This window comes from Varanus komodoensis, unplaced genomic scaffold (genome assembly GCF_004798865.1).
Source record: "Varanus komodoensis strain SLA01 unplaced genomic scaffold, ASM479886v1 scaffold23, whole genome shotgun sequence".
Taxonomy (NCBI): domain Eukaryota; kingdom Metazoa; phylum Chordata; class Lepidosauria; order Squamata; family Varanidae; genus Varanus; species Varanus komodoensis.
Genome location: NW_025335627.1, coordinates 1,902,811 through 1,929,627, shown reverse-complemented (window position 1 = coordinate 1,929,627; position 26,817 = coordinate 1,902,811). Strand labels below are relative to the sequence as shown.

General features: G+C 37.2%; 1 protein-coding gene across 1 annotated transcript in view; it reads right to left on the bottom strand.

Annotated features, from left to right (window-relative positions):
- The window catches only part of LOC123024426 (pericentrin-like), a 72,617-nt gene that overhangs the window by 21,170 nt on the left and 24,630 nt on the right, over positions 1–26,817 (bottom strand). Inside the window, exons 4-9 of the mRNA XM_044432141.1 lie at positions 22,944–23,104; positions 13,629–13,823; positions 6,340–6,510; positions 5,611–5,806; positions 3,850–4,072; positions 2,430–2,571 (exon numbers count right to left, since the gene is read on the bottom strand). Coding sequence (XP_044288076.1) covers positions 2,430–2,571; positions 3,850–4,072; positions 5,611–5,806; positions 6,340–6,510; positions 13,629–13,823; positions 22,944–23,104 — 1,088 coding nt within the window. The remainder of the gene's footprint in view (positions 1–2,429; positions 2,572–3,849; positions 4,073–5,610; positions 5,807–6,339; positions 6,511–13,628; positions 13,824–22,943; positions 23,105–26,817) is intronic.

The window sequence follows — 26,817 nt, the reverse complement described above, 5'->3', positions numbered from 1 at the left end:
AGAATTTTTTCTCATGCACCAGTGCAGCTATTTTGTTTTTGTGCTTTGTTTAAACTTATTTGGTTTGAGACACTGCTAAGACAACAGAGCCTTACTATCCACTAGTGGCTATCAGGCATGAAAGTAGGAATCTGCTAAATAATTTATTTTTAAATATTCAATTTATAACTCACCTTTCCAATAAAAATAATGTTCAAGGCAGTAACAAATTTAAATTTAAATGATGTAAGAATAGTGCACCATTGACTACTGAATTATCATGTCATAGAATATTTGAGGAGAGCACAAAAGTTGGCTTGAAACTCAACATTAAGAAAACTAAGATCATGGCATCCGGTCCTCTCACTTCCTGGCAAATAGATGGGGAAGAAACGGAGGTAGTGACAGATTTTATTTTCCTGGGCTCCAAGATCACCACAAATGGGGACTGCAGCCAAGAAATTAAAAGATGCTTGCTCCTTGAGAGGAAAGCTATGGCAAATCTAGACAGCATACTAAAAAGCAGAGACATCATCCTGCTGACAAAAGTTTGTATAGTCAAAGCTACAGTTTTCCCAGTTGTAACGTATGGTTGTGAGAGTTGGACCGTAAGGGAAACTGAGTGCTGAAGAATTGATGTCTTTGAATTGTGGTGCTGGAGAAGACTCCTGAGTCCCTTGGACTGCAAAGAAATCAAACCAGTCAATCTTAAAGGAGATCAACCCTGACTGCTCTTTAGAAGGCCAGATACTGAAGATGAAACTCAAATACTTTGGCCACCTAATGAGAAGGAAGGACTCACTGGAGAAGACCCTAATGCTGGGAATGACTGAAGGCAAAAGGAAAAGGGGACAGCAGAGGTTGAGGTGGCTAGATGGAGTCACTGGGGCAGTGGGTGTGGGCTTGGGTGGACTCTGGGGGATGGCGAGCCTGGAGGAATCTGGTCCATGGGGTCATGAAGGATTGAGCACAACTTAGCAACTAAAGAAGAATTCCAATAAAAGTAGCTTCCAAAAAAAAGCTTTGAACTTGTTGACTAGCAAGCAAGCTTAAGGGTTTTTTTTTCCATAATAAATGTTTTAGCTGAACTAGTTTGAGCTATTGGAAAAGTTGTGAAATTTATGCAATATGTAAAATTAACATTGCTTTGTTTTAAAAGGCTTGTTTACTTGAAGTGTAACATGCTTGCATTCAGTTTAACTGGAGGGTTTTCTTTTACATGAAAACTTATGTAAGAGAAGTGCATTGTACTTCATCAGGATTCTGTGAGAAGCATGCATGGAAGAAAGTTGAGATGAGCAGTTCTTGGAAAAGAGCTACTGCAACTGCTGTTCTTTGCTCTGTCCTGTGGCACTAAATCTACACACACGCTCCTGGAAATACACAATTACGCCTTCTTTTGGGGTCAACTTGGCACTCTTGTTGCATGTCTACTTGCTTGTCCAAGAAAAAGAGACAGTCTTCCATGTGACTATGCCCAAAGCTTTGCTCAGTTACAGGAAAAAGGGGTAGATGAGCAGGAATGAGTTGGTTGCATAGGCAGAAGTGTGACTTCTAGATCAAGGGAGGTCTTACTACCACTCTATACGAGTCTGGTGCTCCCACAACTGGAGTATTGTGTTCAGTTCTGGGCCCCTCATTACAGGAAGGATATAGCCAGGTTAGAGTCAGTGCAGCGTAGAGCCACAAGGATGGTGGCAGGATCGCAGGTAAAGACATATGAGGTGAGACTGAGGAAACTGGGTCTCCTCAGCCTGGGGAAGAAGAGACTCAGAGGGGATCTGCTGGCAACATACATAAAGGTACATGAGCGGGTGTCACATGGATGTGGGTTGAGACCTGCAGAGGAGGGCAGGACACACTCCAGCGGAGCCAAGCTCAAGGAACGAGGCTTCAATTTGGATGCCAGGAAGTACTTCCTGACAGTTAGGACCCTAAGGGTATGGAATGGGCTTTCATGGGAGGTGGTTGAAGCCCCATCGATGAGGGTGTTCAAGGACAGGCTAGACATGCACATGGTAGGCATGTCATGAGCAGAGCTGGCTAGAGCCAGGGGTCAGACTAGATGGCTTGAAAGACCCTTTCTGACTCGCTCTGTTTCTATGTTTCTAAACCTATAGTCAACTAGGAGTAGAGTTGCCACTAAGTCAACACATAAGACTGCACTACTGGAGAAGCTGTTGCACAGTCCTGGGACCTTCCTATCCATTATGTCCCAATTTCATGACTTTGGGTACAATTCTTCAAAAATCCTGATATGTTGATGTCTTGGAAAAACCCATTAACACCTTCCCTCCCCTATGTGTTCTGATGACCTATGTGTTCACTGATGAGGCTGGCTTCTTTGAAGAAGGTAAGCTGGATTTGGAGTCTTAGCAGAAAAGCATACATACGATTTTGAAGCAGGGCTGTCTTTGAAGCAGGGCTGATATTTTAATATATTATTTTACCTCTATTGCTCTTGAGCTCTCATCTTCTCTTATCTTATGTTGATGCTGCCTTTCATCCAACATAGTTTGTAGTTCTTGCTGTTCATTCTGCAAGTCTTGAAAAACAGCAGTAATACCTTTCTCCTTCATTTCCAGTGCAGATCTACAACACAAAAGAAGTTCCTCCTTGAGAGAATGAGTGGTTCCAACCTCTTTAGGTTTCCACTCCTGAGGAAACCTAATCTAGACTCAAGACATCTGTGGGGCACCTGGTAACATTCCCTTTTTAGGCAATGTGCATGGGAAAATGTTCCTGACCTTGGATGATCCATTTCAATCCAGCTTTGATTGGAACAGAAACAGTCGTTTTGAAATGTAAACTGCTTTGCAGAAACAGAAATAGGTAATTTACACTGCTCTTAGTTCTCTTGGGCCTCTTAGTAGCTTTTGATATGCTCCTGGATCAACTGTTTGAATTGGGGGCACTATCCTGCAACAATTCTATTCCTAACTGGAATGGTACTTCCAGAAGATGGAATTAGGAGATTACTACTCTGTTATATGGCTACTACTTTATGGGATTCCACAGGGATTCAGCCTCTGGAACATCTTTTCCTCCCAATACATTAATGAATGAATGTACATATATATTCTACAGAGCTCAAAGTGGCTAACATTATTTTGCTTATTTTATCTGCACAGCAACCCTGTGCGGTATTTTAGGTTGAGGGTCAAAGAATGGCCCAAGTTACCTAGTGAGCTACATGGTAGAATGGAAACTAGAACCTGGGTCTTCTCAGTTCTAGTCTAACGCTCTAATGACTATAGCAACTTATCAGCAAAACATACGCTTTTTCAGAACATAGCATGTAACTCCTATAAAGGTTAAAAGGTGAGCTTTTCCTGATACATCTCTTCAGCACAAGTTCGCTGACTGATTTAAACAGTAAATTCTCAATCTGTTTATCCACAGTTGAAAATATAACTTTTACTCTTGACCAATAAATGGAAACCAGGAAAGGGCTAAGCTGCTAAAATGGCAGAGGTATGTGGAAAGGGGATCAGTAATCAGTTCCATTAGTGATAGGGCTATTAGATTGTATTGTAAGAATTAATAAAATCAAAACTAGATGCAGTAAGCAGGCAATTGCATGAAAGCTATAGGCAATCAGAAAGGAATTTGAGTGTTGAATAGAACAACAGATTTTTGACCTAAAGACTTTCCAGAATATAACTTTTACACTATAGGACAGGGATGGCCAATGCTTGTGAATTATGGGAGTTGTAGTCTGGAGGGCACCAGGTTGCCAACTACTTCCAAAGGGATCCCAGTAACACTGGCAGAAGGGAAGAAGTTCACAATAAAATGTTTGCTTTGAAAGGGCATTATCAGGTTATCCAAAACAACTTTATTGTGCAGGCTGCACTTGCAAGTCCTTACCTGTATTTAATTACTTCTTTCTGGAGTTCCTCTAAGGCTTTTTCTAGTTTCTCATTTGTTTGCTTGCTTTCACAAAGTTCTGATTTCAAGTTCACTATTGCAGTGTGTTCTTCTTTCAGTAGTTCATGAATCTTAGAGGCCTTATCTTGTTCACTTTGTAAAGAATCTTGCAGATTACTTGCAATCAATTTCTCTTCCTGAAGTTTATATTCCAATAATTCCACTAAGCAAATTTTAAAAATTAAATATATACAAGTAACAACTGCAATAAGTAATCATTTCGCACAAAATAATTTTTAAAGTTAGTGATCCGCTAAGAGGATTTTAAAAACACACACATCTGAACACATGCTGCCATTAAATTACTGAATGGAAATGTCTGTTGACATGTTTACTTCACCATATGTTTCTCCATACTTCGTTCAAATCAGGCTATAAAAAGAGGAACCCATTTAATTTCACTTACTATTGAATTACATCCATCTAACATACATTTAATTTTGAAAGCCATTTAAATTGACAGAATTTAGTGCCAATTTAAATGTTGATTTCTCACCTTAAAATGCTCATATCTAACTCAAATCATAATAAAGGTTTATATTTAAGTCCACATGACAAAGCTATGCATTCTAATAACTCCTCCATTTATGGAATTCATAATTTCCATAAAGAATTGTTATAAAGGAACCTTAGAAACCTTGTGGATCTCCAAGCAAGATCTCATCTTGAGCTAATTTTTATTGGCAGTGTTAAAGCAGGTATGAAGTTTTCAATTTGATACACAAACACACACACATATCATATTCTCACAAAAGGGTCCTCAGATAACATTTTTAACAGTGATATGCAATACTTTGTCAAGGCTTGCATAAGTCAGATAGTTACAAGGTCCTTCAGATTGAAGAGCAGAGCAGAACAGATTGTGCCTCCCCTCTTTAAAGAACAGTTTAAGAAGCAAAAATTGAACAAGTTGGGTTTCCCCGCCCAAGAGTTGAAGTCTACAGAAAAGCCAGCCATAGTGATAGGAAGGTCCTCCGTCTTGATATCTTGTGATTTGTTAAGTTATCCTGCATCAGAATACCAAGGTAATATTTACACAGGAGACCGCAAAAATAGGAGTTAATCAAAAAAAAGTCCATTCCACTGCACGCACATCCTATGAAACGGAATGTTTACTAAAGCTGATGCTTGTGTCTGCTGCAAAATTTTTAAACTTTAGCTGTAAATCACTGGTATGAACTTTTAGCCACTGCCATACAGGGGCTTTATAACTGTCTTTACTGCATGTTGTTTTTACTTCATTCATGTGTTTTAATTTATCTGCTTCAAGCATTGCTTATAAATTTAAAAGAATTGCTGTAAATTCCATCTACAAACTATGTTCTGTTATACATGAATGCAAGATAAATGGCATCTATTATTCTGCCTTCGTTGCATTTGTATTTTAAACTGCTTTGGCAATGAAATACCAGAAAGAATGGCATGTTTTACTTAACTGGCACACTCACTTTATCAACATACCATTATGAAATTTATGTATTCAAAACTTTTCTATACTGTCCCATACTTAAAAGTCTTGGGACAGTTTACAGCAGATTAATAGTTTCTAAGGGCTATGATTAGTTTTTTGTTTTTGCTCATAATTTCATATAATTGATTACAAAATGAATTATGCTCACATGCCTTTGAGTATCTTTCCATCTTAATCAAATGAAAGAATGAGAAATAAAGAGTACTTGGCAAACTTCCACAAGATATTACCTTGCCTTCGAAGCTGATGTTCTTGTTTACTTCCATGATTTTCTGTATCAATAAGGGTTTCCTGGAGTTGCTGTAGCTTCTCCTGGTTTTGAAGATGTGTAAGTCGCAGTTGAGCTTTGAGGTCCTGGATTTCAGCCAGCAGGCTGTTCCTGTCTGAAGACAAAAGATGCTCCAGTACTAGTGTTTGCTGATGTTCCTGAAATGAAATCAAGCCCATTTCAAAATATAATATAGTGCAGATATTTTTATTTCACACGTCTATTTGTCTTTTCCACAACAAACCACAATTCAAAAATCAAACAAACTATGGTTTATACTTCGTAATTATAGGGAGTAATTTCTCTCAAGCATGGGAAAGAACAGCACAGTTCTGCTCCTCTTGTGAAAGATTCAATCAAAGAAGCTCAGCATGGATCCAAAAGGCAGGTCTGTTAGAGCACAATTCTATGGCTGAGTGATGTAGGATTATTTGGGAAGCCATAGAGTTTTTTGGAGTCCGATTCTGTGCCCCATCCCCTCACAGCTGATGTGGAAAGACCTGAGCCAGATGCTTCCCCTTCGAAATCTCAATATGGTCTCAGAGAGGGACAAATGCAGGGGGAGAAAGTACATGGCTGCAGACTTTTGACAATTGCAGTCAATGTCCCAGCCTCTTTCACAGTTTCTTAGTTACAACTCTAAGATTAATAAGGAGAACAGAACAGAACAAGCACATGAACGTTCCCATACCTGTTGTTCCACTATATATTCCAGTTTTTTGACTAATGCTCCTGTATCTCCAGATCCAGAATTGTGGAAATGTGATTGCAAGTAGCCTTGTAATGTGTTTTGCTCCTTTTCTAATATGCATTCAACTGCTTGAAGTAATTTACCCCTCCAGTCAAAAAAGGATGAATTTTCCTACAAGAAAACAGATGCCTCAAAAGCTGTAATGGTGTTCATATTTTTATTGTTGTTGCAACTGTTGTTTTCATGTTTTTGCCTCAGAGATGAACATCTTAAACTAGGGGGTGGAGCTACCTCAGATGGTCTCTGGCCGCTAAACTTCTCTACTCCTCCTGACCATTGGGGAAAATATGATTAAAATATACTCAAATTAAGATAAAGAAATACTGAAAAATGCATGAAACCTGACTTAATTCCTTTTTCTCTCTCTTGGGAAGATTTGAATCTCATAGAGGGCTTACTTGTACAATCTGAAACTGCTGGATTCAGTCCAGAGTAGGGTAACACCTTGGCTGTATTCTTTATAAGTTTAAAAGCAGTTTGAAGGATGGGAGGAAAAGAGGGAGTTGTTGAAGCTGTTGAAGAACTGGAATAAAGCCAAAAAAGCTCTAATTTCCAGATAACCAGCAGGCGAGACTTTTCTTCTCCTGCACAATTGCAAAGCCGAGAAAGTGCCGAAAAATAAAATATTGGGATAGAGCCTTGAGGAACATATATCAAAGTTAATTAGTCACAGGATTAGCTTCTCTGTGCTATCTTGCTATTATGGAGATAAGATATAAGAAACAACGAAGATAACAGGAAGAGGAAGTGACACATTGCAATAAAGGTCTGAGAAAAAGGACAAAAGACTATTTTGCTAATAGCAATTTTTGCGCTCCATCTGCTGGCTAGAAGTTAAATTGCAGCTGTTGAAAATCAAGAGCTCTATATGCTGACTGAAAGCTAAATTACAATTGTATATAAGTTATTACTAAATTCAAGATTTCTCTCCTCCTAGTTGGATATTAAATAACAGTGGATTCCAAAAAAATATTATTATGATTTTAAGATTTTTTTCTGGTAGCTAGATGTCAAAATGCAGCAAGAGTGTAGAAAGTGTTTGGCAAAGATCCAAGGCAAAGTTTCACCCATCGGATTTGCATTTGAAAAGAGTAAAGTTGTGAAATGAATGGGAAAAAGAGATCATCACCGGAAAAATCAATACCAGCATCTCAATCATCAACACAACCAGACAAGCTTGATATACTTTTACAAGAATTCAGAGAAGTGAGGACTGATATCAAGCAATTAAATGTCAAAATGTCAATATGAGTGTAGAAATAAAAGATTTAATTAAACAAACTCTAGAGAATAAACAAACAATCACAGAAGTGAAAATTCAGATGGAAGAACAAGATAAAAAGTTAAGAAATCAGATGACCAAGATAGATCAGGTCTCAAAAAGTATGATTGAGATCTGGGATAGACAACAAAGATCAAATTTACGCCTTAAAGGATATCCAGAGGATGGGAATGAGAATGAAGATAAACTAATTCAATCAATACTGGACTGGGCTAAATCTATTCTCCCAGATGTCTCCTTCACAAGGTATGATATTGATGCAAAACATAGAGTGGGCCCAAGAAGAGCTGGAAGAAAAACACTGAGCAACATTGTAGTCTGATTCTGGTCATATGCAAAATCATGTTCAAAGGTTACCAGATTCAAGTGTTTCCTGATTTATGCAAGAGACTCTGCAATGAAGGAGAGATATGTTCCAAGTTTGTCAAATATTAAAGAATTCCATTAAATACAGCTGGGGGTTTCGAATCTTTCTGAGGTTTTCATATAATGGAAAATATTATAGAGCTGATACAAAGGAGGAAGTGCTGAAGTTATTAAAGGACCTTGGAATTATTGATAATGATGATGAATATGCAGTGCAAATGCAGAAATTAATGGATATGATTACATTTCCAAGACGGATGACAGAGAAGAAGAGAGAAGATTGGCCACAGAAGGAGAAATTGGGTTTTGCAGCAGGAGGTTCAGATTCTCCATAGAAACAGAAAGAAGAGAGACAGAAGAAGGAAGCAAGAAGAGATAAGATATTTTACATGAGATATAGAAAATATATTGTAGTTGGTAGTGTTGTGGTTGTTAAATAATAAGTATTGAATTATAATAAAAGTTTGAGTATTGAATAAAATGGGTGTAGATGGTCGGGAAGAGTGGAGTGGGTGTCTGGGATCTGTACAGTGGAGGCTCCTTTTCCCCGCTCTTGGAAGCCCGAAGCGGCGGGCAGGAGAACATCTCCAGAAGATGGGTAAGAGGGTTTTCATATATAAATGTGGTGGGGAATATGGTGGGGGTAGGAGTATGTTTAATTGGATTTTTGTTACGTTTTTATTGGAGTGTTTATTTAATCACATATCGACACCAAAAAGAATATTTAATGTATTGAAAGAATGGGGAAAACACTGAAGATAGTGTCTTGGAATATAAACAGCTTGGGAGAAAGACATAAACGTGCTAGAATTGAAAAATCTATTTATAAGGAAAAAGCAGATATTATATTTTTACAAGAAACATAAAAAAAAAGATGGAGTGAATGAATTATACTGGGCAGATGTACAGTGGTACCTTGGCTCACGAACTTAATCCATTGCAGGACTCTGGTCATGACCCAAATTGGTCATGAGCAAAGTCAAATTTCCCCATAAGGTTCAATGTAAGTAAGGTTAATCCATTCTGTAACCATTTTTTTTAAATCACAAAAATTTGAAATAAAGTGACAAAGAACAACAAAGATCGCGGCTATCTCCCCCGCCCCGCCGGCACGGTTGTGGCCATCTCCCACCCGCCCGCGATAGCGGTCATCTCCCACCAAGCGTGACCGCAATTGCGGACATAGGCTGGCGTGATCGCGATCATGCTTGGCGGGGAGACAGGCACACCCACGATCATCACGTGATGTTCACGACATGAAGCAAAATTTTTGTGAAATTTCTGTTCACGACCCGATTTGGTCGTGAATTGAGGCATTTGTTAGCCAAGGTACCACTGTATGTGAGAAATCATATGGCACGTCAAAATCAAGAGGTTTTGCAATTGTTGTCAAAAGATGTGAATTTAAAACAAAAGCTATAAACAGAAATCATTTGGGGAGATTTCTTATAATACAAAGTTTGATTTATGGACAAGAGGTGACTTTAGCTAATATATACTCACCTAATATAAATCAAAGGGAGTTTTATGATAAGGTGTATAAAGAAATAGAATAAAAAGAGGTTATGAGATAATGGCAGGTGATCATAATATGGTTATGGATAAAAAAAGGTAAATCCAACCCATCAAAGGCAGATATAAAATATAACAACACAGATTTAAGTAAATTTATTAATAAAAACAGATTAAAAGATGTTTGGAGAGAATTAAATGGTAAACAGAAAAGTTATACATTTTACTCAGACATAAAAACTTTACAAGAATAGATTATATATTTGTAACACCAGAAATATTGTCTAAGATAATAAACGCAGATATAAAAGTAATTAAAATATCAGACCATGCAATGATAACAATGGAAATAGAAACAGTTTGTGATTATAAATAGGTAAACAGGTGGAGAATAGATCAAAGGATTTTTAAAAATGAGATCTTAGAAAAAAAGGAAAAATTAAAAGAAATTTGAGAAATAAATGAAAAAGGAGACAAAAATATAATTGTAATATGGGATACAATGAAAGCAGTGGTAAAAGGATTAGGAATAAAATATTCATATTATATAAAAAACAAAAAGAGCAACATATAACAAGGTTAGAAGAGGAAATTAAAGAATTAGAGAACAAGTATATAAAAAGTAGAGAAAACCAAATTATGTTAGAATTAACAGTTAAAAGAAGAGAATTACAAAATATTGAAATAGAACAAGTTCAAAGAAATCTAATTTATTTGAAAAGAGAATGTTATGAAAGTAGTAATAAAAATTCTAAAATGCTGGCCAGAGCCACACAAGTTAAAAAGGCAAAATGCTTAATTGGTGTAATAAAGAACAAAAAAGAGGAAAGATGTAATAAGATGAAAGAGAAACTTCTAATCCTTCAGAGGTTTTTTGAAAAGTTACATATGGGAAATGAAATAGATTTGAAGGAAAGTCATATATATATATATTAAAATGTCTAAATTGTAAAATTAGAGAAGAGGATAAAGAAATTACAGAAACTCAAATAGAAGAAGAGATATTGGAAGTTATTAATAAATTAAAAATAGGTAAAGCACCAGGATCTGATGGATTGGGTGTTGAATATTATAAAAAATTCAAAAAATTACTAGTCCCTAAGATGAAAACAGTATTTACTAAAATAATGGAAGGGGAAACAATTCCAAGCTCTTGGAAACAATCCATGATAGTACTGATAGCAAAACCTAATAAAGCCCTTACAAACCCTGGATCTTACACACCAATACCTCTTATTAATCAAGATGCTGATTTTTACAACAATATTAGTAAATAGATTGAATAAATTTATAGATAATTATATAAAGAATGATCAGTGTGGGTTTATAAGAGGTCGACAAATGTCAGATGTAGTAAGGAGAGTATTAAATATTAACTACTATATTGAGTAGCAAAATATAAAGGCAAGTATACTAGCATTAGATATATTTAAAGCCTTTGACTGTGTGAAATGGCCAACAAAGAAGGTCTTAACAGAGAAGATGGGCTTTGGGATAAAGTTTAAGAAAGTAATAAATCAATTATATTCAGAAAATATGGCAAAAATAATTGTAAATGATGGTATTACAGAAACAATAACCCTAAGCCGAGGGATGAGACAGGGTTGTCCCTTATCCCCAATATTATTTGCTTTAATGATGGAAGTATTGGCAAATGCAGTTAGAAATGATATACAGATAGAAGCAATTAGAGTATGTCAGAAAATTAAAATTATTTGCAGATGATATATTGTTAACATTTCAAGATCCAATAAATACTATAAAGAATATATTTACATTTAAAGGAATTTGGGAAGTATAGTAGGCTGCAAGTTAACTGGGAAAAATCTGAAATGATATTATATAATCATAATAGTGAAGAAGTGGATATATTAAAAGAAAAATATAAATTAAAAACAGACAATATTAGATATTTAGGAATTGATATTCCAAAAGATAGTCAAGAATTAAAGAAGAAAAATTATGAAAAGTTAAAGAAGGCTATAAAAGATAAAATAGGAAAATATGAAAAGGTAAAATTATAATGATTTAGAAGAATAGTAGTAATAAAAATGAAAATTCTGCCAAAGATTAATTTTTTGTTTTAGATGATCCCAATCAGCTTTTATGATCAAGAATTAAAGGAAATACAGAAATTATTGGAGGTTTATTGCACTAGAGGGAAGAGAGCAAGAATAAGTAAAGCAGTATGGTATGAATCACAAAAAAAGGAGGGCTGGGCATTCCGAATGTTATAAAGTACTGGGTTGCAAACCAATTAAAGATGGTTCCAGATATTATAGCCCAAAGCAAAGAACTAATATGGAGTGATATTGAATTAAAAGAATTAAGGGAAATAGGTGATCACTTAGAGATATACTGGTTTAAGAAGGATATTAAAAAGATTATTAAGAGAATTCAAAACCCCTTTTTAAAAAATACAGTGGAAGTATGGAAAAAATGGAGACAACAGTTAATCCCAGGAATTTCACTGTTAACACCAATGGTCGAAACAGAAAAATTTCCAAAAATAGAATTGAAGGATTGGATTACTAAATTAAAAAATAATCATATATATAAATGGGAAGACTGGAAAAATAAGATTAAAAATATAACACAATTAAGGAGTACATTCGCAGAAGCCAAATTAAACTGGTTAAATTTAATTCAATTAGAAAAAAAAGGATAAAGATGGAAGATAAATTTAAAGAGGAAGAAAGACAATTAACAAAATTTGCAATGAATATAAAAGAATGTGAGATTGAGGAAGAACATACAAGCAAAGGAAGAATTACTAAAATTTATAGGATATTAATAGAGTTAGGGGATCAGACAAAAAGTTTAAAATCAATTTGGGAAATGGATGTAGGTGAAATAAAAGAAAAGAATTGGAAGAATATTTGAAGTAGAAGAGTATACAAGAATATGTTGGTTAGAATTAAAGAACATGGATATAAAGTGATTTGGAGATGGTATTTAACACCAGTTAAGTTAAATCAAATTGATGATAAATACTCTAATATGTTTTGGAGATGTGGGAAAGGGATTGGAACTTACAAACATATGTGGTGGGACAGTGACAATATACAAAAGATTTGGATTATGGTGTTTGATGAAATTAGAGAAATTTTAGATATAGATTTAGAAATGTCACCGAGAATTGTGTTACTGCTGTTGAATGAAAAACAAGATATAAAGAATTGATCCCAAGTTTGATCGTGGCAGCTAGGTTAGTGATACTTAAATATTGGAAACAGAACTGGGTTATGCAAAGGCACGAATGGCATAATGAAATATGGAATATGGTAATTAATGATAAAGTGACAACAAAAAAAATTTAAAAAGGGTTAATAAAAGCAAATTAATATAATGAAATTGGGAAGATTTTGTAAAAGCAGTACTGATGACAATAAAGGTTGTAAACCTAATCAAGATTATATGAATTTTTGGAGGGGATATGGACAAAATTGAAGTATATTATATATTATTGTTATAATGTATGAATTAAAGTAGAGGCATTATTGGTCTCCTGGGTGGTGGGGGCACTGTATTATTCACTTTTTCATTTATTAGTTGGGCTCTTGTAGGTTATAGTATTGATACTGTGATGTGCCTGTATTTATGTTTTTTTCTGTATTTAAAAAAATAAATAAAAAGGGGGACAAAAAAAAACCACCTTAAACTCCATTAGTTGCATTAGTACAAATTTGCTGCATTCAAATAAGGATACTTTGGCACCCCCAACCCACACTATGGCCAAGCTAACAAACAGGCCAGCATGCCTTTATATGCAGTCTTAGAAAGCATCTAGGCTAGAAACAATAAAAGGAGGTGTCCCCTAGCAAGGAACAGTAGCAGTTCCATTTCCTGGTCTGACCTGTAATCAGGATTGAAACTACTGCTGCTGTTTCCCTAAACCTGTGTGTTTGAGGCACTACATGTGAATCAAGCAGTTTCAGTGGCCCCTATCCTCTCTATAGCATCTTCTTTTGCCACTGTCTGTAAGTCAGAAAGCTTGACATTTTGGAAACCTTGATGTAGTAGTAATGATAAGTAGTTTTAAACTAAATGAAAATATACTTGTATTTACCTGTTTTTCTTTATGCGATATTTTGTTGAGGTAATCCTTTAGTGATTGTACTATATCAAGTAAGGTTTGTTTTTCTCTTTGCCATTTCACCTCTGAGGGAGCTTGTTGCACATTTTTATCATTCTCAATAGGCAGAGGTTTTTCTGACAAAACCAGTATTTTGTAACTCTCTTCATAAACCATGCTCAGCACATTCTGAAAAAGGAGCAAAGCAGGTTATCTGATGATAGAAGTACAGATTCATCAAGACACAGAATCATAGAATAGACTTGAGAGAGGCCAGACGGCCATCAGAACCACCCCCCTGCTCCATGCAGGACTCCAAATCGAGCTGTCTGTTTCAGATGGCTGCCCAGTTCCATCTTGAATGCCTCTAGTCTGGAGGCACTCACAACCTCCTTAGGTAAATGGTTCCACTGTTCTACTGCTCTAACAGTCAGGACATTTTCCCTAACACCTAGATGGAATCTGTCTTCCTCTAACTGGAGTCTGTCTATTCTGTGATGTCTGAGAAGACACCCTGTCCTTCCTCTTTGCAGCAATCTTTTAGTTACTGATAGAGTTCCAGCGTATCTCCCCTCTCACTGTTCCCTTCTTGAGGCTAAACATACTCAGTTCTTTCAATCTCTGATGGTAGGGCTTTCTTTCCACTCCCTGGATCATCCTTGTCATCCTCTCCTGAACCCCTTTCCAGCTTATCTGCATCTTTATTAAACTGTGATGTTACTCCAGATGAGGCCTATCCACTGCTAAGTATAGGGAACTAGTACTTCATGGGATTTGGAAGTGATATTTCTGTCAGTGCAGCCTAAACTAGCGTTTGCCCTTTTGGTAGCTGCATGGCATTGTTGGCTCATATTCAGTTGATCTACAACAATTCCAAGAGCCTTCTCATTTGCAGTATTGTTGAGCTAAGTAGTCCTCATCTTGTAACAATGGATTTGGTTTCTTTTTCCTAGGTACAGAACTTGGCATTTGTCCCTAATGAATTTCAACTGTGTAGTCAACTGTGGATCCACCTGATTGTTGTTCTATCTAACCCACTTTTAGCTAGTCTGGTAATCAGAAGATCATTGGGCACTTAGTCAAAAGCTTTGCTGAAGTCACAATAGATTATATCCACAGCATTCCCACAGTCCACAGGTTACTCAATCAAAAAATGAAATCAGATTAGTCCAGCAGGATTTGTTCCTGAGAAATCGATGATGGCTTCTAATAATCACTGCATTGTTTTTAAGGTGTTGCAGACTGACTGCTTGATAATATGCTCCAAAATTTTCCTAGGGATTGATGCCACGCTGATTGGTCTGTAGTTCTCAGGTTTATCCTTTTCTCCTTTCTTGAAGACAGGGACAACATTAGCCTTTCTCCAGTCATCTGGCACTGCCCCTGTCCTCCATGATTTCTCAAAAGTAAGAGAAAGCGGTTCTGAGAGTTCTTCTGTCAGCTCCTTTATGACTTTAGGATGGAGTTCACTGGGCCCTGGAGATTTAAACTCATTCATCCCAATTAGATGATCCTTGATCATTTGCCTATCAATTTTGAGCTGCCATCTTGCTCTTCAGGTTGTACTTCCTGAGCCAAATTAGGAAATAAGCACTTTTGTCATTTATTATCATTTTGCCATCTGCACTGAGTAACGGAACCCCCATTTCTTTCTTCTGCCTTTCCTCTGACTCTGTTTACTATGCACATAGCTGAAGAAGGCTTTTTGTTGCTTTTAGCATCCCTCATTAGCCCCAGTTCATTCCTAGCTTTAGCCTTCTGAGGCAATCCCTGAAATTCCATACTACCTGCCTGTATTCTGCCTTTGTAGCCTGGTCTTGCTACTACTTCTTATACATGCCCTTCTTTCAGATCATCTCTAAGCTTTTGGTAAAGCCATATGGACTTCTTCTGTTGTCTCCTACATTTATTCTTGTTGGAATTGGCTGTAATAGTGCCTTTAGAATGTCTTTTATTTATATAAAGAAAAAAAAGAAAGAAAATGTAACATGAAAAAGAGATAAAAAGATACCAAGGGATTTTACACAAAAATTACATATAGTGCTAAATGTGGGAAATTACACAAAAAGTCAATAGTTTTTATTACTACTATCAATTTTATAATGACTATTTTAACTTGTTAATTGGTTATTACAAAAAAGGCAAGGGTTTCAAGTAAATAATAGTTCATTTTATAACATATCCACAAATGCACCAGCAACTGATAATTGATTTTCCCTTTTTTCTCCAGATAAAACAGTATCATAATAAAAAAGTTAAATTCATAAAACAATTATATAAATTTGATCACTGTATACACTCTCAATTGCTAATTAAAGGCTATATAATACATTTTCCATTTAACATAAAATCCTTTAACTGGTCTTCTATATATTGCTGACTAGTAAATGTATCAACTAGGTCATTCTTACATAAATTTCATTTTTTCCTCTCTCAGTTGTTAAAAAAATACATATAGTAAGCTTTCCATTTATCATTGATTTTTTTGCTGGTCTTCTATTTATAAAGTCTTAATTATTTGCTATTACTGCATATTCCACTAATTTATTTTTCCAATCTTCACCAGTTGGGCAGTTTTCTGCTTTCCATTTTGTTGGAAATATAACTCTAGATACTGTTATCATATATTTAGATAATTCTTACATATTTCTTGGAAGAGTTTCTGGCAGAATAGTCAATAGCATATTCTTACCATTCATAGGAAAGTTAATTTTCAAAATTCTCTGTATTTCAGCATGTATTGCTTTCTAAAAATTTTTGGCCTTACTGAAAGTCTACCACATATGGTAAAAAGTCCAGACCACCAGTTCCTTGCATTTCCAGCATTTTCCATTATATCTCTTATCCATTTTCTCAATATCTTTTGGAGTAATATACCAACGAAATAACATTTTGTACCGATTTTCTTAGTGCTTGACTTCTTGTCAAGTTTGTATTTTTGTCCATAAGGTTTCCCACTGAAAGAAGGGTATTTCTTCCTCAAATTTCTCCATCCATCTTATCATACATATTTGAACTTGTTCAGTTTCAGTATCATATTGTAGTAATTGCTTGTAAAGCCATCCTAATACGTAATTTTTGCTGCAAAATCAATTCTTCAAATTCTGTTAGGTTTCTTATGGCACCTCTTACTGTCTGACTTTCCCTTTTCAGTCTTGAAACTGAAAATAAAGAAGCCATTCTTTTTTCTTCATCTTTTAGTTTTTCCCAGGCTTAATTTGTCCTTGTTGATCAATCATATCTCCATATGTTATAAAATCATTGCTTTTCCTTAGATGCTTATCACAGCATGCTTCTATTGAAGACATCAGAGGGGGAAATTGGAGAACTATTTCTTTTTCTCATAGAATGTCGAATTCTTATTAAACCGTCTCTGATTACATGGTTTTTGTCTTGTGTTAAATCTAAAAAAGATTTATTCCTTAGCCCACGAATGTGTAGTCCTGCTTCCAAGTCTGCTGTTTCCAATTTTATTAATCCTTTTCTGGATTTTTAATCCAAACTGCACTGGCTGTGTAGTAGTGTAATTTTGATATTAGGTACTGTTAGGTCTCCTCTTTCTTTTTCTTTTTATCTTATAAAACTTTAATTTAATCTTTGTTTTTTCCCTATTCCAAAAAAAGGTATGCAATTGTCTTCGCCATACTTGTGGTATTTTTCCTTGGAAAACTTAGTATCTTGTGAAATAGAAATTTCAATTTAGGTAGGACATAATAGAAATTCTTCCCAGTCATGACATTTTTAGTTTAGTCCATCCCTGTATATCTTTTTAAATCTTTGTCCACATTATTTTATAATTGCCTTGAAATAATGTATTATTTTGTTCAGTCACATTTATTCCCAAATATTTAACTGGGTTAGAAGTTATTTCACATTCTGAAACTTTAAAAATGTTTTCCTGTTTTTGTGTAATTAAACATTTTGAAATAATTTTCATTTCCTTCTTGTTGATTTTAAGCCAGAAAAAGAGCCATTTTTAAAATTTGGTCTATTATATTTGGCAAGGTAAGTGAGGGTTTAAAATCATCAATACTATATTGTCAGCATAACTTTTCATTTCTTCTCCATCTGCTTTCAAGCCTTTAATTTTTGGGTCTTGTCATGTTTTTGTAGCTAAGACTTCCAATCTAACACTGAATAAAAGTGGTGATAATGGACATCCTTGGTGTGTTCTTTTTTCCATTTGAAAACCATCATTTAATACTCCATTTATTAAATTTTTGTCTGCTGTTTTGTATAAATTGCACGTACCCAGTTCATGGACCACAATGTAAATATTGAAAGGTTTTCTATAAAAAGGTCCATTGTCTAAAACTTTATCAGTAGAATTTCCTTTTTAAAAAATTTCTACCCTAGGAATTTGCCATGGGACTTTATCATTGTTCTAAGTTTATTAAAATTGGCTATCCTAAAAGCCAGGGTTTATGCTTGACTTTTGCTTCCTTTAGAATCAAGGATTCAAGTATGGCATGGTCATTTCCCCTTGAGTACCCATAGCTACCACTTCTTTTCTGTTGGTTAGTATCAAGTCAAGGATAGCCGTTCCTCTTGTTCCTTCCTCTACTTTCTGTAGGATGAAGTTATCGACAACACATATTAGGCATTTCTTGGAGGGGACGTGTTCAGCAGCATTGGTCTCCCAACAGATAACGGGGAAAGTGAAGTCTTTCCTATTGACAACATCATGCCTCCTCAAAACACTGGCAGTTTGCTTTTCAAAAGTTTCATCATCTTCTCCCCCACTGGGTGGTTGATAACAGATGCCAACCACTGTGTCCCTTTTATTCCTTGCTCCATTCATATTAATCCAGATGCTACTGATGGTGCTACTAAGCTCATCCTCCTGTATTTCTGTTCAGAGATATGTATCTTTAGCATATAGCGTGACTTCACCTCTCCTTCTGTTCCTTTTGTTCTTGAACAAGTGATATCCTTCAGTTGTTGCATTCTAGACATTGGAGTCATCCCACTAAATTTCAGTTATACCTATTACCTTATTCACTCTCCTGTATTAAGAGTTCATGCTGTTTGTTTCCCATACTCTGGCTATTAGTATATAGTCATGTTTTATATTCTGGCTTTCTTCCTATATTTTTGGAAGACTATTACTGGGCAGAGCTGCTCCCTCTGTTGTGGAGCATAAGCCTTTATCTGTTATTCCATCCAGGTGTATTTCTCCTTTTCCTGTAGGATTCAGTTGAAAGCTCTCTTGATACCTTTCTTCATGCTATGATCAAACACCTTATTTCCAGTCCTTGCAAGGTGCAACCTATCCCTTGCCAAGAGGTCATCTTCCAGGAAGTTCCAGAATCCATATTTCTCACTTCAGCACTAACTCTGTAGCCAGGCTTTCACCTGGAGTATTTTTATTTCATTGTCTATTACTCTTTCCAAGAACTGGAAGGTCATCAGAGAAAACTATATGGGCCCCAAAGTTCTTGACTTTCCTCCCTAAAGCTTCAGAGCTTAATGTGGTTTCTTCAAAGCTCTGTTTGGCAGTGCCATTTGTTCTCAATTGTATAAGAAGGGATGTGTGTCAGTGGGTTTTATGAGCTTTGACAATCTTTCTGTTATATCACTAAGAAGGGAGACAGCATATCTGGTGAGTCCACATGTCTTCCTGTCATACATGTGTTATCATCCCATGCAACAGGAAGTCTCCTACAATTAACACTCTTCTTCTTCTTGCAAGCCTTGGTATCATTGCCACTACTTGGCTGTCCTTTAGCCTCTTGTTCAGTGTGGCATGGGATGGCTTGTAGTTCTTTCACCGCAGGCTGTCCTCTGGTCTCATCCTCAAGTAACTGAAAACAGTTCCAGTTGCTTCCACTGGTGCAGAGTCTTCTAGTTTTCATTCTGATCCTGTTACCCTGTTCCAGAGAGTTTCCTCTGCATTTTCCCTTACCTAAGGATTCTCTTCTTCTGCTTCAGCTTGCCGTTGCACTTCTAGCTTCTGTACAACTCTTAACTGCTGCAATTCCACCACTCTGTCTAAAAACTCTTCACCATTTTCTATTACCTTGAGGGTGGACAATCACTGCTCTAACCTTTTCTTCCATCAGGACTATTAGCTTGTACTTGCTGCACATATAAGTCATGTTGACCTCAGACAAGAACACAAACCTAGCACAGACTTTGTGGATTGCCACCACTGACAAGTCTTTATCTTTCTGCTACCTTTTTGATTCTATCCTGCTGGGGCTGTTGTAACAACCAGTGCTTTCTCCTGGCTACACTAAAGAATAACAGCACAGTCCTACCAGTAAATGGAAGTGTGTTACAAGAAGAAAATGCATGGGTAGTGGGAACTAAAGAGAAAAGGAAGGAAATGACCATAAGCTCTTCAGGAAGAGTAGAATTAGGACATGCACAAGTTAGGCATGTCGTGAGCGGAGCCCGCTGGAGCCGGGGATCAGAATAGATGCCCCGGGAGGCCCCTTCTGACTCACTCTATTTCTGTATTTCTAACTTCCATGTTCTACAGTCAGACCCTCTGTGCTGTTAAGGACATCTGGGTGCAAAGCCCTCCTTCGATCCTGAGAAGTCAGGTCCAGATTTGACAGTTCAGACTGACATCCTGTGAAGGTAGCCAAACCAGGGTTCTGAGCCACCAAGATATTATAGGGATGCAGTTTGTAGCATCCCAACAAACTTTTGCCTACACTCTTGGCATCAGAGGAAAGGGAACAAAAAGGTAGAAAAAAGTCCCCATTCAACTTGCAGGAAGGCATCTTCCAGAGAACGCCTGCCCTGTCCTAACCAAGAGCAGAAGCTGCTGTATACAACATAGCTCCAGGTGGCAAACAGATCTCTGGATGAAGATCCCCTCTGCAAGGCTTTGGAGTTCAGCTGCTATTCATGGGTACCTGCTACTTGGCATGGCAGAGTATTGCTGGTTCCAGCAACACAAATGCCAGTCAATGGTAATAAGTCTGTGGATGCATCAGTTCCATATACAAACTGCCAGATGTTTCAGCGGAATCAACTAGGTGCCACCTTGCTTGTTTATTCAGAAAACCACTATGGTGTTGTTCATGACAATGTGGACATGATGGCTGGTGAAAAATATATCTGGAATATGATGAGCGCTTTCTTCACCTCAAGCATTTCCAGCTGGTTGATATGCTTGTGGGCTTCAAATTTATTTCCTGTTCCTTGGGTCCAATCTGCAATATAGACCAGGCAAGCTGCATAGTAGTATAACTATAAATTATACTATTATCCAAAAGATATTGAAAAAAATAGATAAGAATTACAATAGAAAATGCTGGAAAGGTAACAAATTGGATGGCACTTTGTATCATATGTGGTGGACTTGTGAAATAACAACAACAAAAATGAAAAGAAATGCGGAAAAAATTAAGTTTCCCATGAGTCCCAAGAATATGCTTTTGAATAGAAGGAGCGCTTACATCCATATATGCCCGCCCGCCCCTTGAGATCTGCGGGAGAGGCCCTTCTCTGGGAACCCTCCGTGAAAGAAATTAGGAGGGTAGGTACTCGGAGGAGGGCTTTCTCTTTGGTGGCGCCCAATCTATGGAATATGCTCCCCAGAGAGGTCCGCCTGGCGCCGTCGTTATTTGTTTTTCGGCGCCAGGTGAAGACCTTTTTATTTAAACGTCATTTTAATTGTTAACAATATTTACTTATTTATCTGGCCAGGGCGACTCCGTTTCTTTTCTAACTTTTATAACTTCTTTTATATCGTTTATATTTCTTATTTATTTTATATTATTAATTTTAATTTTATATTGTTATTTTTGTATTGTATTTTATTGTGTTGTAAGCCGCCCCGAGGCTTCGGCAAGGGGCGGCATAGAAATGTTCTAATAATATAGTGTCAGAGGGCCTTTCAAAAATATATCAGAGTTATTTACTTATGTAAGTAAGTATATGACAACTGCAGCAAGAATCGCAATTTCTTCTAAATGGAAATCATCGGAGCCCCAACAATTGAAGAATGGAGAAATACTAGCAGGATATGCTGTGCTGGCAAAGTTAACTAACTATGTAAACAGAAGACCATTAGAAGAATTTAATGATAAATGAAAATTTTATTGCGCTCAGCATGACTAATGGGAGTTGAGAGACGTTTGGGAAGGAAAAAGAAAAGCAGTAGGGGATTTGAAGCAATCAGAAGATTTGTTGTTGTACAGATTAATTATTCCTTTTCTGTTAAATTCTCATAGACTGTTAAAAGATAGGAAAGACAGATTTGGGAGATTGAATATATAGGTTGCATTTATTAAATGCATAGGTTGATTTGGGAGATTGAGTGTATAGGTTGCATTGGCAACTTTGTTCATTTTAGATTGCTCTGTTTATTTTAGCTTGTATTGCCCCACATTCTTTTTATGTATTTGTTTAAAAAAAACACCTTAATTTTCTTAATAAAGAGACACATTTGACCACATCTGGTTTGAGTTCTGGCTTTCCCACCTTCACCACTGGACTATCAGTTTAGATCGGAAGTCAGAAATAAAATCAAAAACCCTAAATGAGATCCCTGTATGTATGCTGAATTGTCAATTCAGTAGAAGTGGAGAGGGCAGGGAAAGGGGAAAGGAGCTTCTGATTGCTCAGCCAGCAAATATCTAGTGCATGGTTAGAAAAAACAACCTCCATGTTAAAAAACAAAAGGTAACAGAAAGGTGTTTATTAATGGTGTCTAATATATGCACATTCCAAATCAGCACACAGAAAACATTTGTAAAGATTCTAATAGTGTGGAGTTGGACCTGGACAGTGGCTAGAATAAGTATAAAGCAAAAATAAGATGGCATTAAAGCCTATGTTTGCTTGATGAGGCTCTGACTTTCAAAGGATTCAAACTTGAAAATGCAGAAGTGGAGTGCTATTTTGAACAGGCTGAAGTTTGATGTGTGAACTGAATAAGCAATTCTCAGCTTTTCAGATAAAATATGCTAAATTTGGCCACTATGTGTATGGGGAAAATAACCTTTTGCAAGGGCCTTGGTTGGGAAAAAATCCTTTAAAAATCCTTTTAAAAATCTGCATGGATCTCTGGATCAGTGAAGCAAACTAACTTTCCCTGAAGCATGTCTATCGCATGAGCAAACTGGGAACAAATATTCTAGCAGTTCAGGTGCACATGCCCAGACTGTGTTACAGCTATAGCAAATTTTCTCTCTGGGCTTTCTTTACACTTAAAAAGAGAACAGAACAGATGAAAAACAATCTCTGTAAACAGAAGACCCTGTACTGTATATTTTAAACACTGTTATCTCAATTTAAAAGCATGGGATATATGTGACAAGGGATTCAAGGAATTTTCTACCTGACTTTTACCTTCAACTGTTGTGAAAAAAAGTCTTTTTCTTTCATTCCTGGTTCAGTGACATCTGGAAATATTCCAGAATGCTGCAGGTAAGCCATCACATTGCCATCTTGGTATATTGTCGTTTCTGGCTTCTTCCAGTTAAGCTGAAGTACTAAATCTGAACTAGTGTCTGAAAAACAAAATGACAAATATGTTCTATGCACAGGGAACCAAGAATGCTTCCAGAGAGCAACACCTACTTAAGCGAAATGGACCAGCATTAGCTTCATCAGTTGAATTTCACTTGGTCTGAGCAAGTGGCCAAGTCCTTATCAAAGGACTAGCAGTGTGTACAATGTGTCACTGGTTTGTTGCTTTTACATTTAGCTATGTGTGAGACTACCGCATGATACAGTGTGTCGTACTGAAAATAGCAAAACGTTGAAAATAGGGATGAGAAGTATAAATCTTCCAAAGAAAAGGTAAAATATGAGGTGTTACAGATGGGAGTTGTCTATATGTGATAAGATGATTTTCTATAACCTAATGAGGCAAAATCATTTCTATATGAGAAATGGATCAGGAATTCGTGCTTTGGAGGTAGTAATGAGGACCATTGCTTGGGGATCCTTTATCTAGCTTACTGTACATAGTTTTAGACATTTGCAAGGATTTGGTAATTCATTAACCCATGATAACCCATTAAGTTTACAGTATCACGAGGGATACAAGTTATTCTGCAATACAGAAAATCAGTGTATCCTGATGGTGGAAAAGATGGGGGACAATACCAGCCCTTCACCAGTCATTTTGAACTTTTCCTTCTTTCCAAGATTTTTCAAAGATAATAGCCAGTGGCTCTGAGAGTTTCTCCACTAGCTCTTTTATGAGTCTGGGATGGAGCTCATCAGCCCTGGAGAATTGCAAGTGTTTATTCCATCCAGGAATTCCTTGATCATTTGTCTATCAATCTGGAGCTGCCATCTCTCACTTCCAGCTTGAACTTCCTCTTGATTGCAGATTTCCTTGTGGGAGAAGACTGAGGCGAAGTAGGAATTGAGTGCCTCTGCCTTTCCTTTGTCTTCAGTCATAACTCTGCCTTCGACTTTAAGTAGCTGGAAACCCTTCTCTTTCTCATGTCTTTTGTTCTGGATGTATCTGGAGAAGGCTTTCTTGTGCTTAGCTTCCCTTGCTATTCTCAGTTCATTTCCTGCTTTAGCCTTCCTTGCTATTTGTTTATATTCTTCTTTCGTGGCCTGGCCCTGTTTCCACTTCTTGTACGGGTTCTTCTTTTTTCTTTCAGGCTGTCACTTAACCTTTTGTGGAGCCACATGGGCTTCCTCTGCTGTCTTCTACACTTTTTTCTTGATGGAATTGCTCGTAGTTGTGCTTCATGAAGCTTCTTTTTCAAGATTCAATCTTCTTGGACACCTTTCTCCTTAAGGGTGTGTTGCCATGGCACTCGCTTACTATTTTTCTGAGTTTGTTAAAGTTGGCTTTCGTGAAGTCCAGGATGCTAGTTAGGCTCCAGCTACCCTTAGTCTCCTTCATAATTGAGAATTCAAGTATTACATGGTCACTTTCCCCCAGAATTCCCATAGTTGTTATTTTGTCCAGCAGCCCATCCCTGTTAGTATTAATTCGAGGATAGCTGCATACCTTCCTCTACTTTCTGCTGGGGAAAGTTGTCAGCAACCCAAGTCAGGAATCTCTTGGAGGGGTCATGCTTGGCTGAATTCGTCTCCCAGCATATATTGGGGAAATTGAAGTCCCCCATGATGACTACATCATTCTTCTTGGAAATGCTGGCAAGTTGCTTTTCAAAGGCTAAATCTTTGTCCTCTTTTTGACTGCGTGGATGGTAATATATGTCAGCAACTATGTTTTGCTTACTTATTGCTACCTTTAAATTTAGCCGGTTGCTTTCAATGGGGCTACTAAGTTCCTCTTCTCCTTCATGGATCACTGCCTTGTCGTGGCAAAGGGGCTTGCGTAGTTCAATGAAGCTATGAGCTATGCTGTGCAGGGTCACCCAAGACAGACAGGTCATAGCAGAGAGCTCTGACAAAACGTGATTCACTGTAGAAGGAAATGGCAACCCACTGCAGTATCTTTGCCATGAAAACCCCATGGACAGTACCAAAAGGCAAAAAGATATGACGCCGGAAGATGAGGCCCTCAGGTCGGAAGTGTTGTAAGCCGCCCCGAGGCTTCAGCAAGGGGCAGCATAGAAATGTTTTAATAAGTAAGTAAGTAAGTAAGTAAGTTACTGGGGAAGAGCAGAGGTCTAGTACTAGTAGCGCCAGAAAGGATGAAGCGACTGGGTCAAAGCCGAAAGGACACTCAGTTGCCAATGTATCTGGTGGTGAAAGGAGAGTACAATGCTGCAAATATCTATACTCCATAGGAACCTGGAATATAAGATCCATGAATCAAGGCAAGCTGGATGTGGTCAAAAAAGAGATGACAAGACTGAACACTGACATTTTAGGAATCAGTGAACTACAATGGACAGGAATGGGTGAATTTAATTCAGATGACCATCAGGTATACTACTGCGGGCAAGAATCCCTCAGAAGAAATGGAGTAGCCTTCATAGTCAATAAAAGAGTAGGAAAAGCTGTACTGGGATACGATCTCCAAAATGACAGAATGATCTCAGTTCGAATCCAAGGCAAACCACCATTCAACGTCACAGTAGTCCAAGTCTATGCCCCAACCACTGGTGCTGAAGAGGCTGAAGTTGACCAGTTCTGTGAAGGCCTACAACACCTTCTAGAATTAACTCCAAAAAATGATGTCCTTATCATCATGGGGGATTGGAATGCTAAAGTAGGAAGCCAAGAGATAACCGGAATAACAGGCAAGTTTGGCCTTGGAGTACAAAATGAAGCAGGGCACAGGCTGGTAGAATTTTGTCAAGAGAATATGATGGTCATAACAAACACTCTTTTCCAACAACCCAAGAGACGACTCTACACATGGACATCACCAGACGGTCAACACAGAAATCGGATTGACTTTGTGCTCTGCAGCCAAAGATCGAGAAGCTCTATACAGTCAGTAAAAACTAGACCAGGAGCTGACTGTGGCTCAGACCATGAGCTTCTCATTGCAAAATTTAGGCTTAAGTTGAAGAAAGTAGGGAAAGGCACTAGGCCACTCAGGTATGACCTAAATCATATCCCTGATGAATATACAGTAGAGGTGACAAACAGATTTAAGGAACTAGATCTGATAGAGTGCCTGAAGAACTATGGACGGAGGTTCGCAACATTGTACAAGAGGGAGCAACTAAAACCATTCCAAAGAAAAAGAAATGCAAGAAAGCAAAATGGCTGTCTGAGGAACCTTTACAAATAGCTGAGGAAAGAAGGGAAGCGAAAGGCAAGGGAGAAAGAGAAAGATACAAACAATTGAATGCAGAATTCCAGAGAACAGCTAGAAGAGATAAGAATGCCTTCTTAAATGAACAGTGCAAAGAAAGAGAAGAAAACAATAGAATAGGGAGGACTAGAGATCTCTTCAAGAAAATTGGAGATATGAAGGGAACATTTCATGAAAAGATGGGCATGATAAAGGACCAAAATGGCAGGGACCTAACGGAGGCAGAAGAGATTGAGAAGAGGTGGCAAGATTACACAGAAGAAGTATACAAGAAAGAGATTAACGTCCCTGATAACCACAATGGGGTGGTCACCGACCTCGAGCCAGACATCCTGGAATGTGAAGTCAAATGGGCCTTAGGAAGTCTGAGCAACAACAAAGCTAGTGGAGGTGACAGTATTCCAGCTGAGCTATTCAAAATCTTAAAATGCAATGCAGTAAAAGTGCTACACTCAATATGCCAGCAAATTTGGAAAACTCAACAGTGGCCACAGGACTGGAAAGGTCAGTTTACAT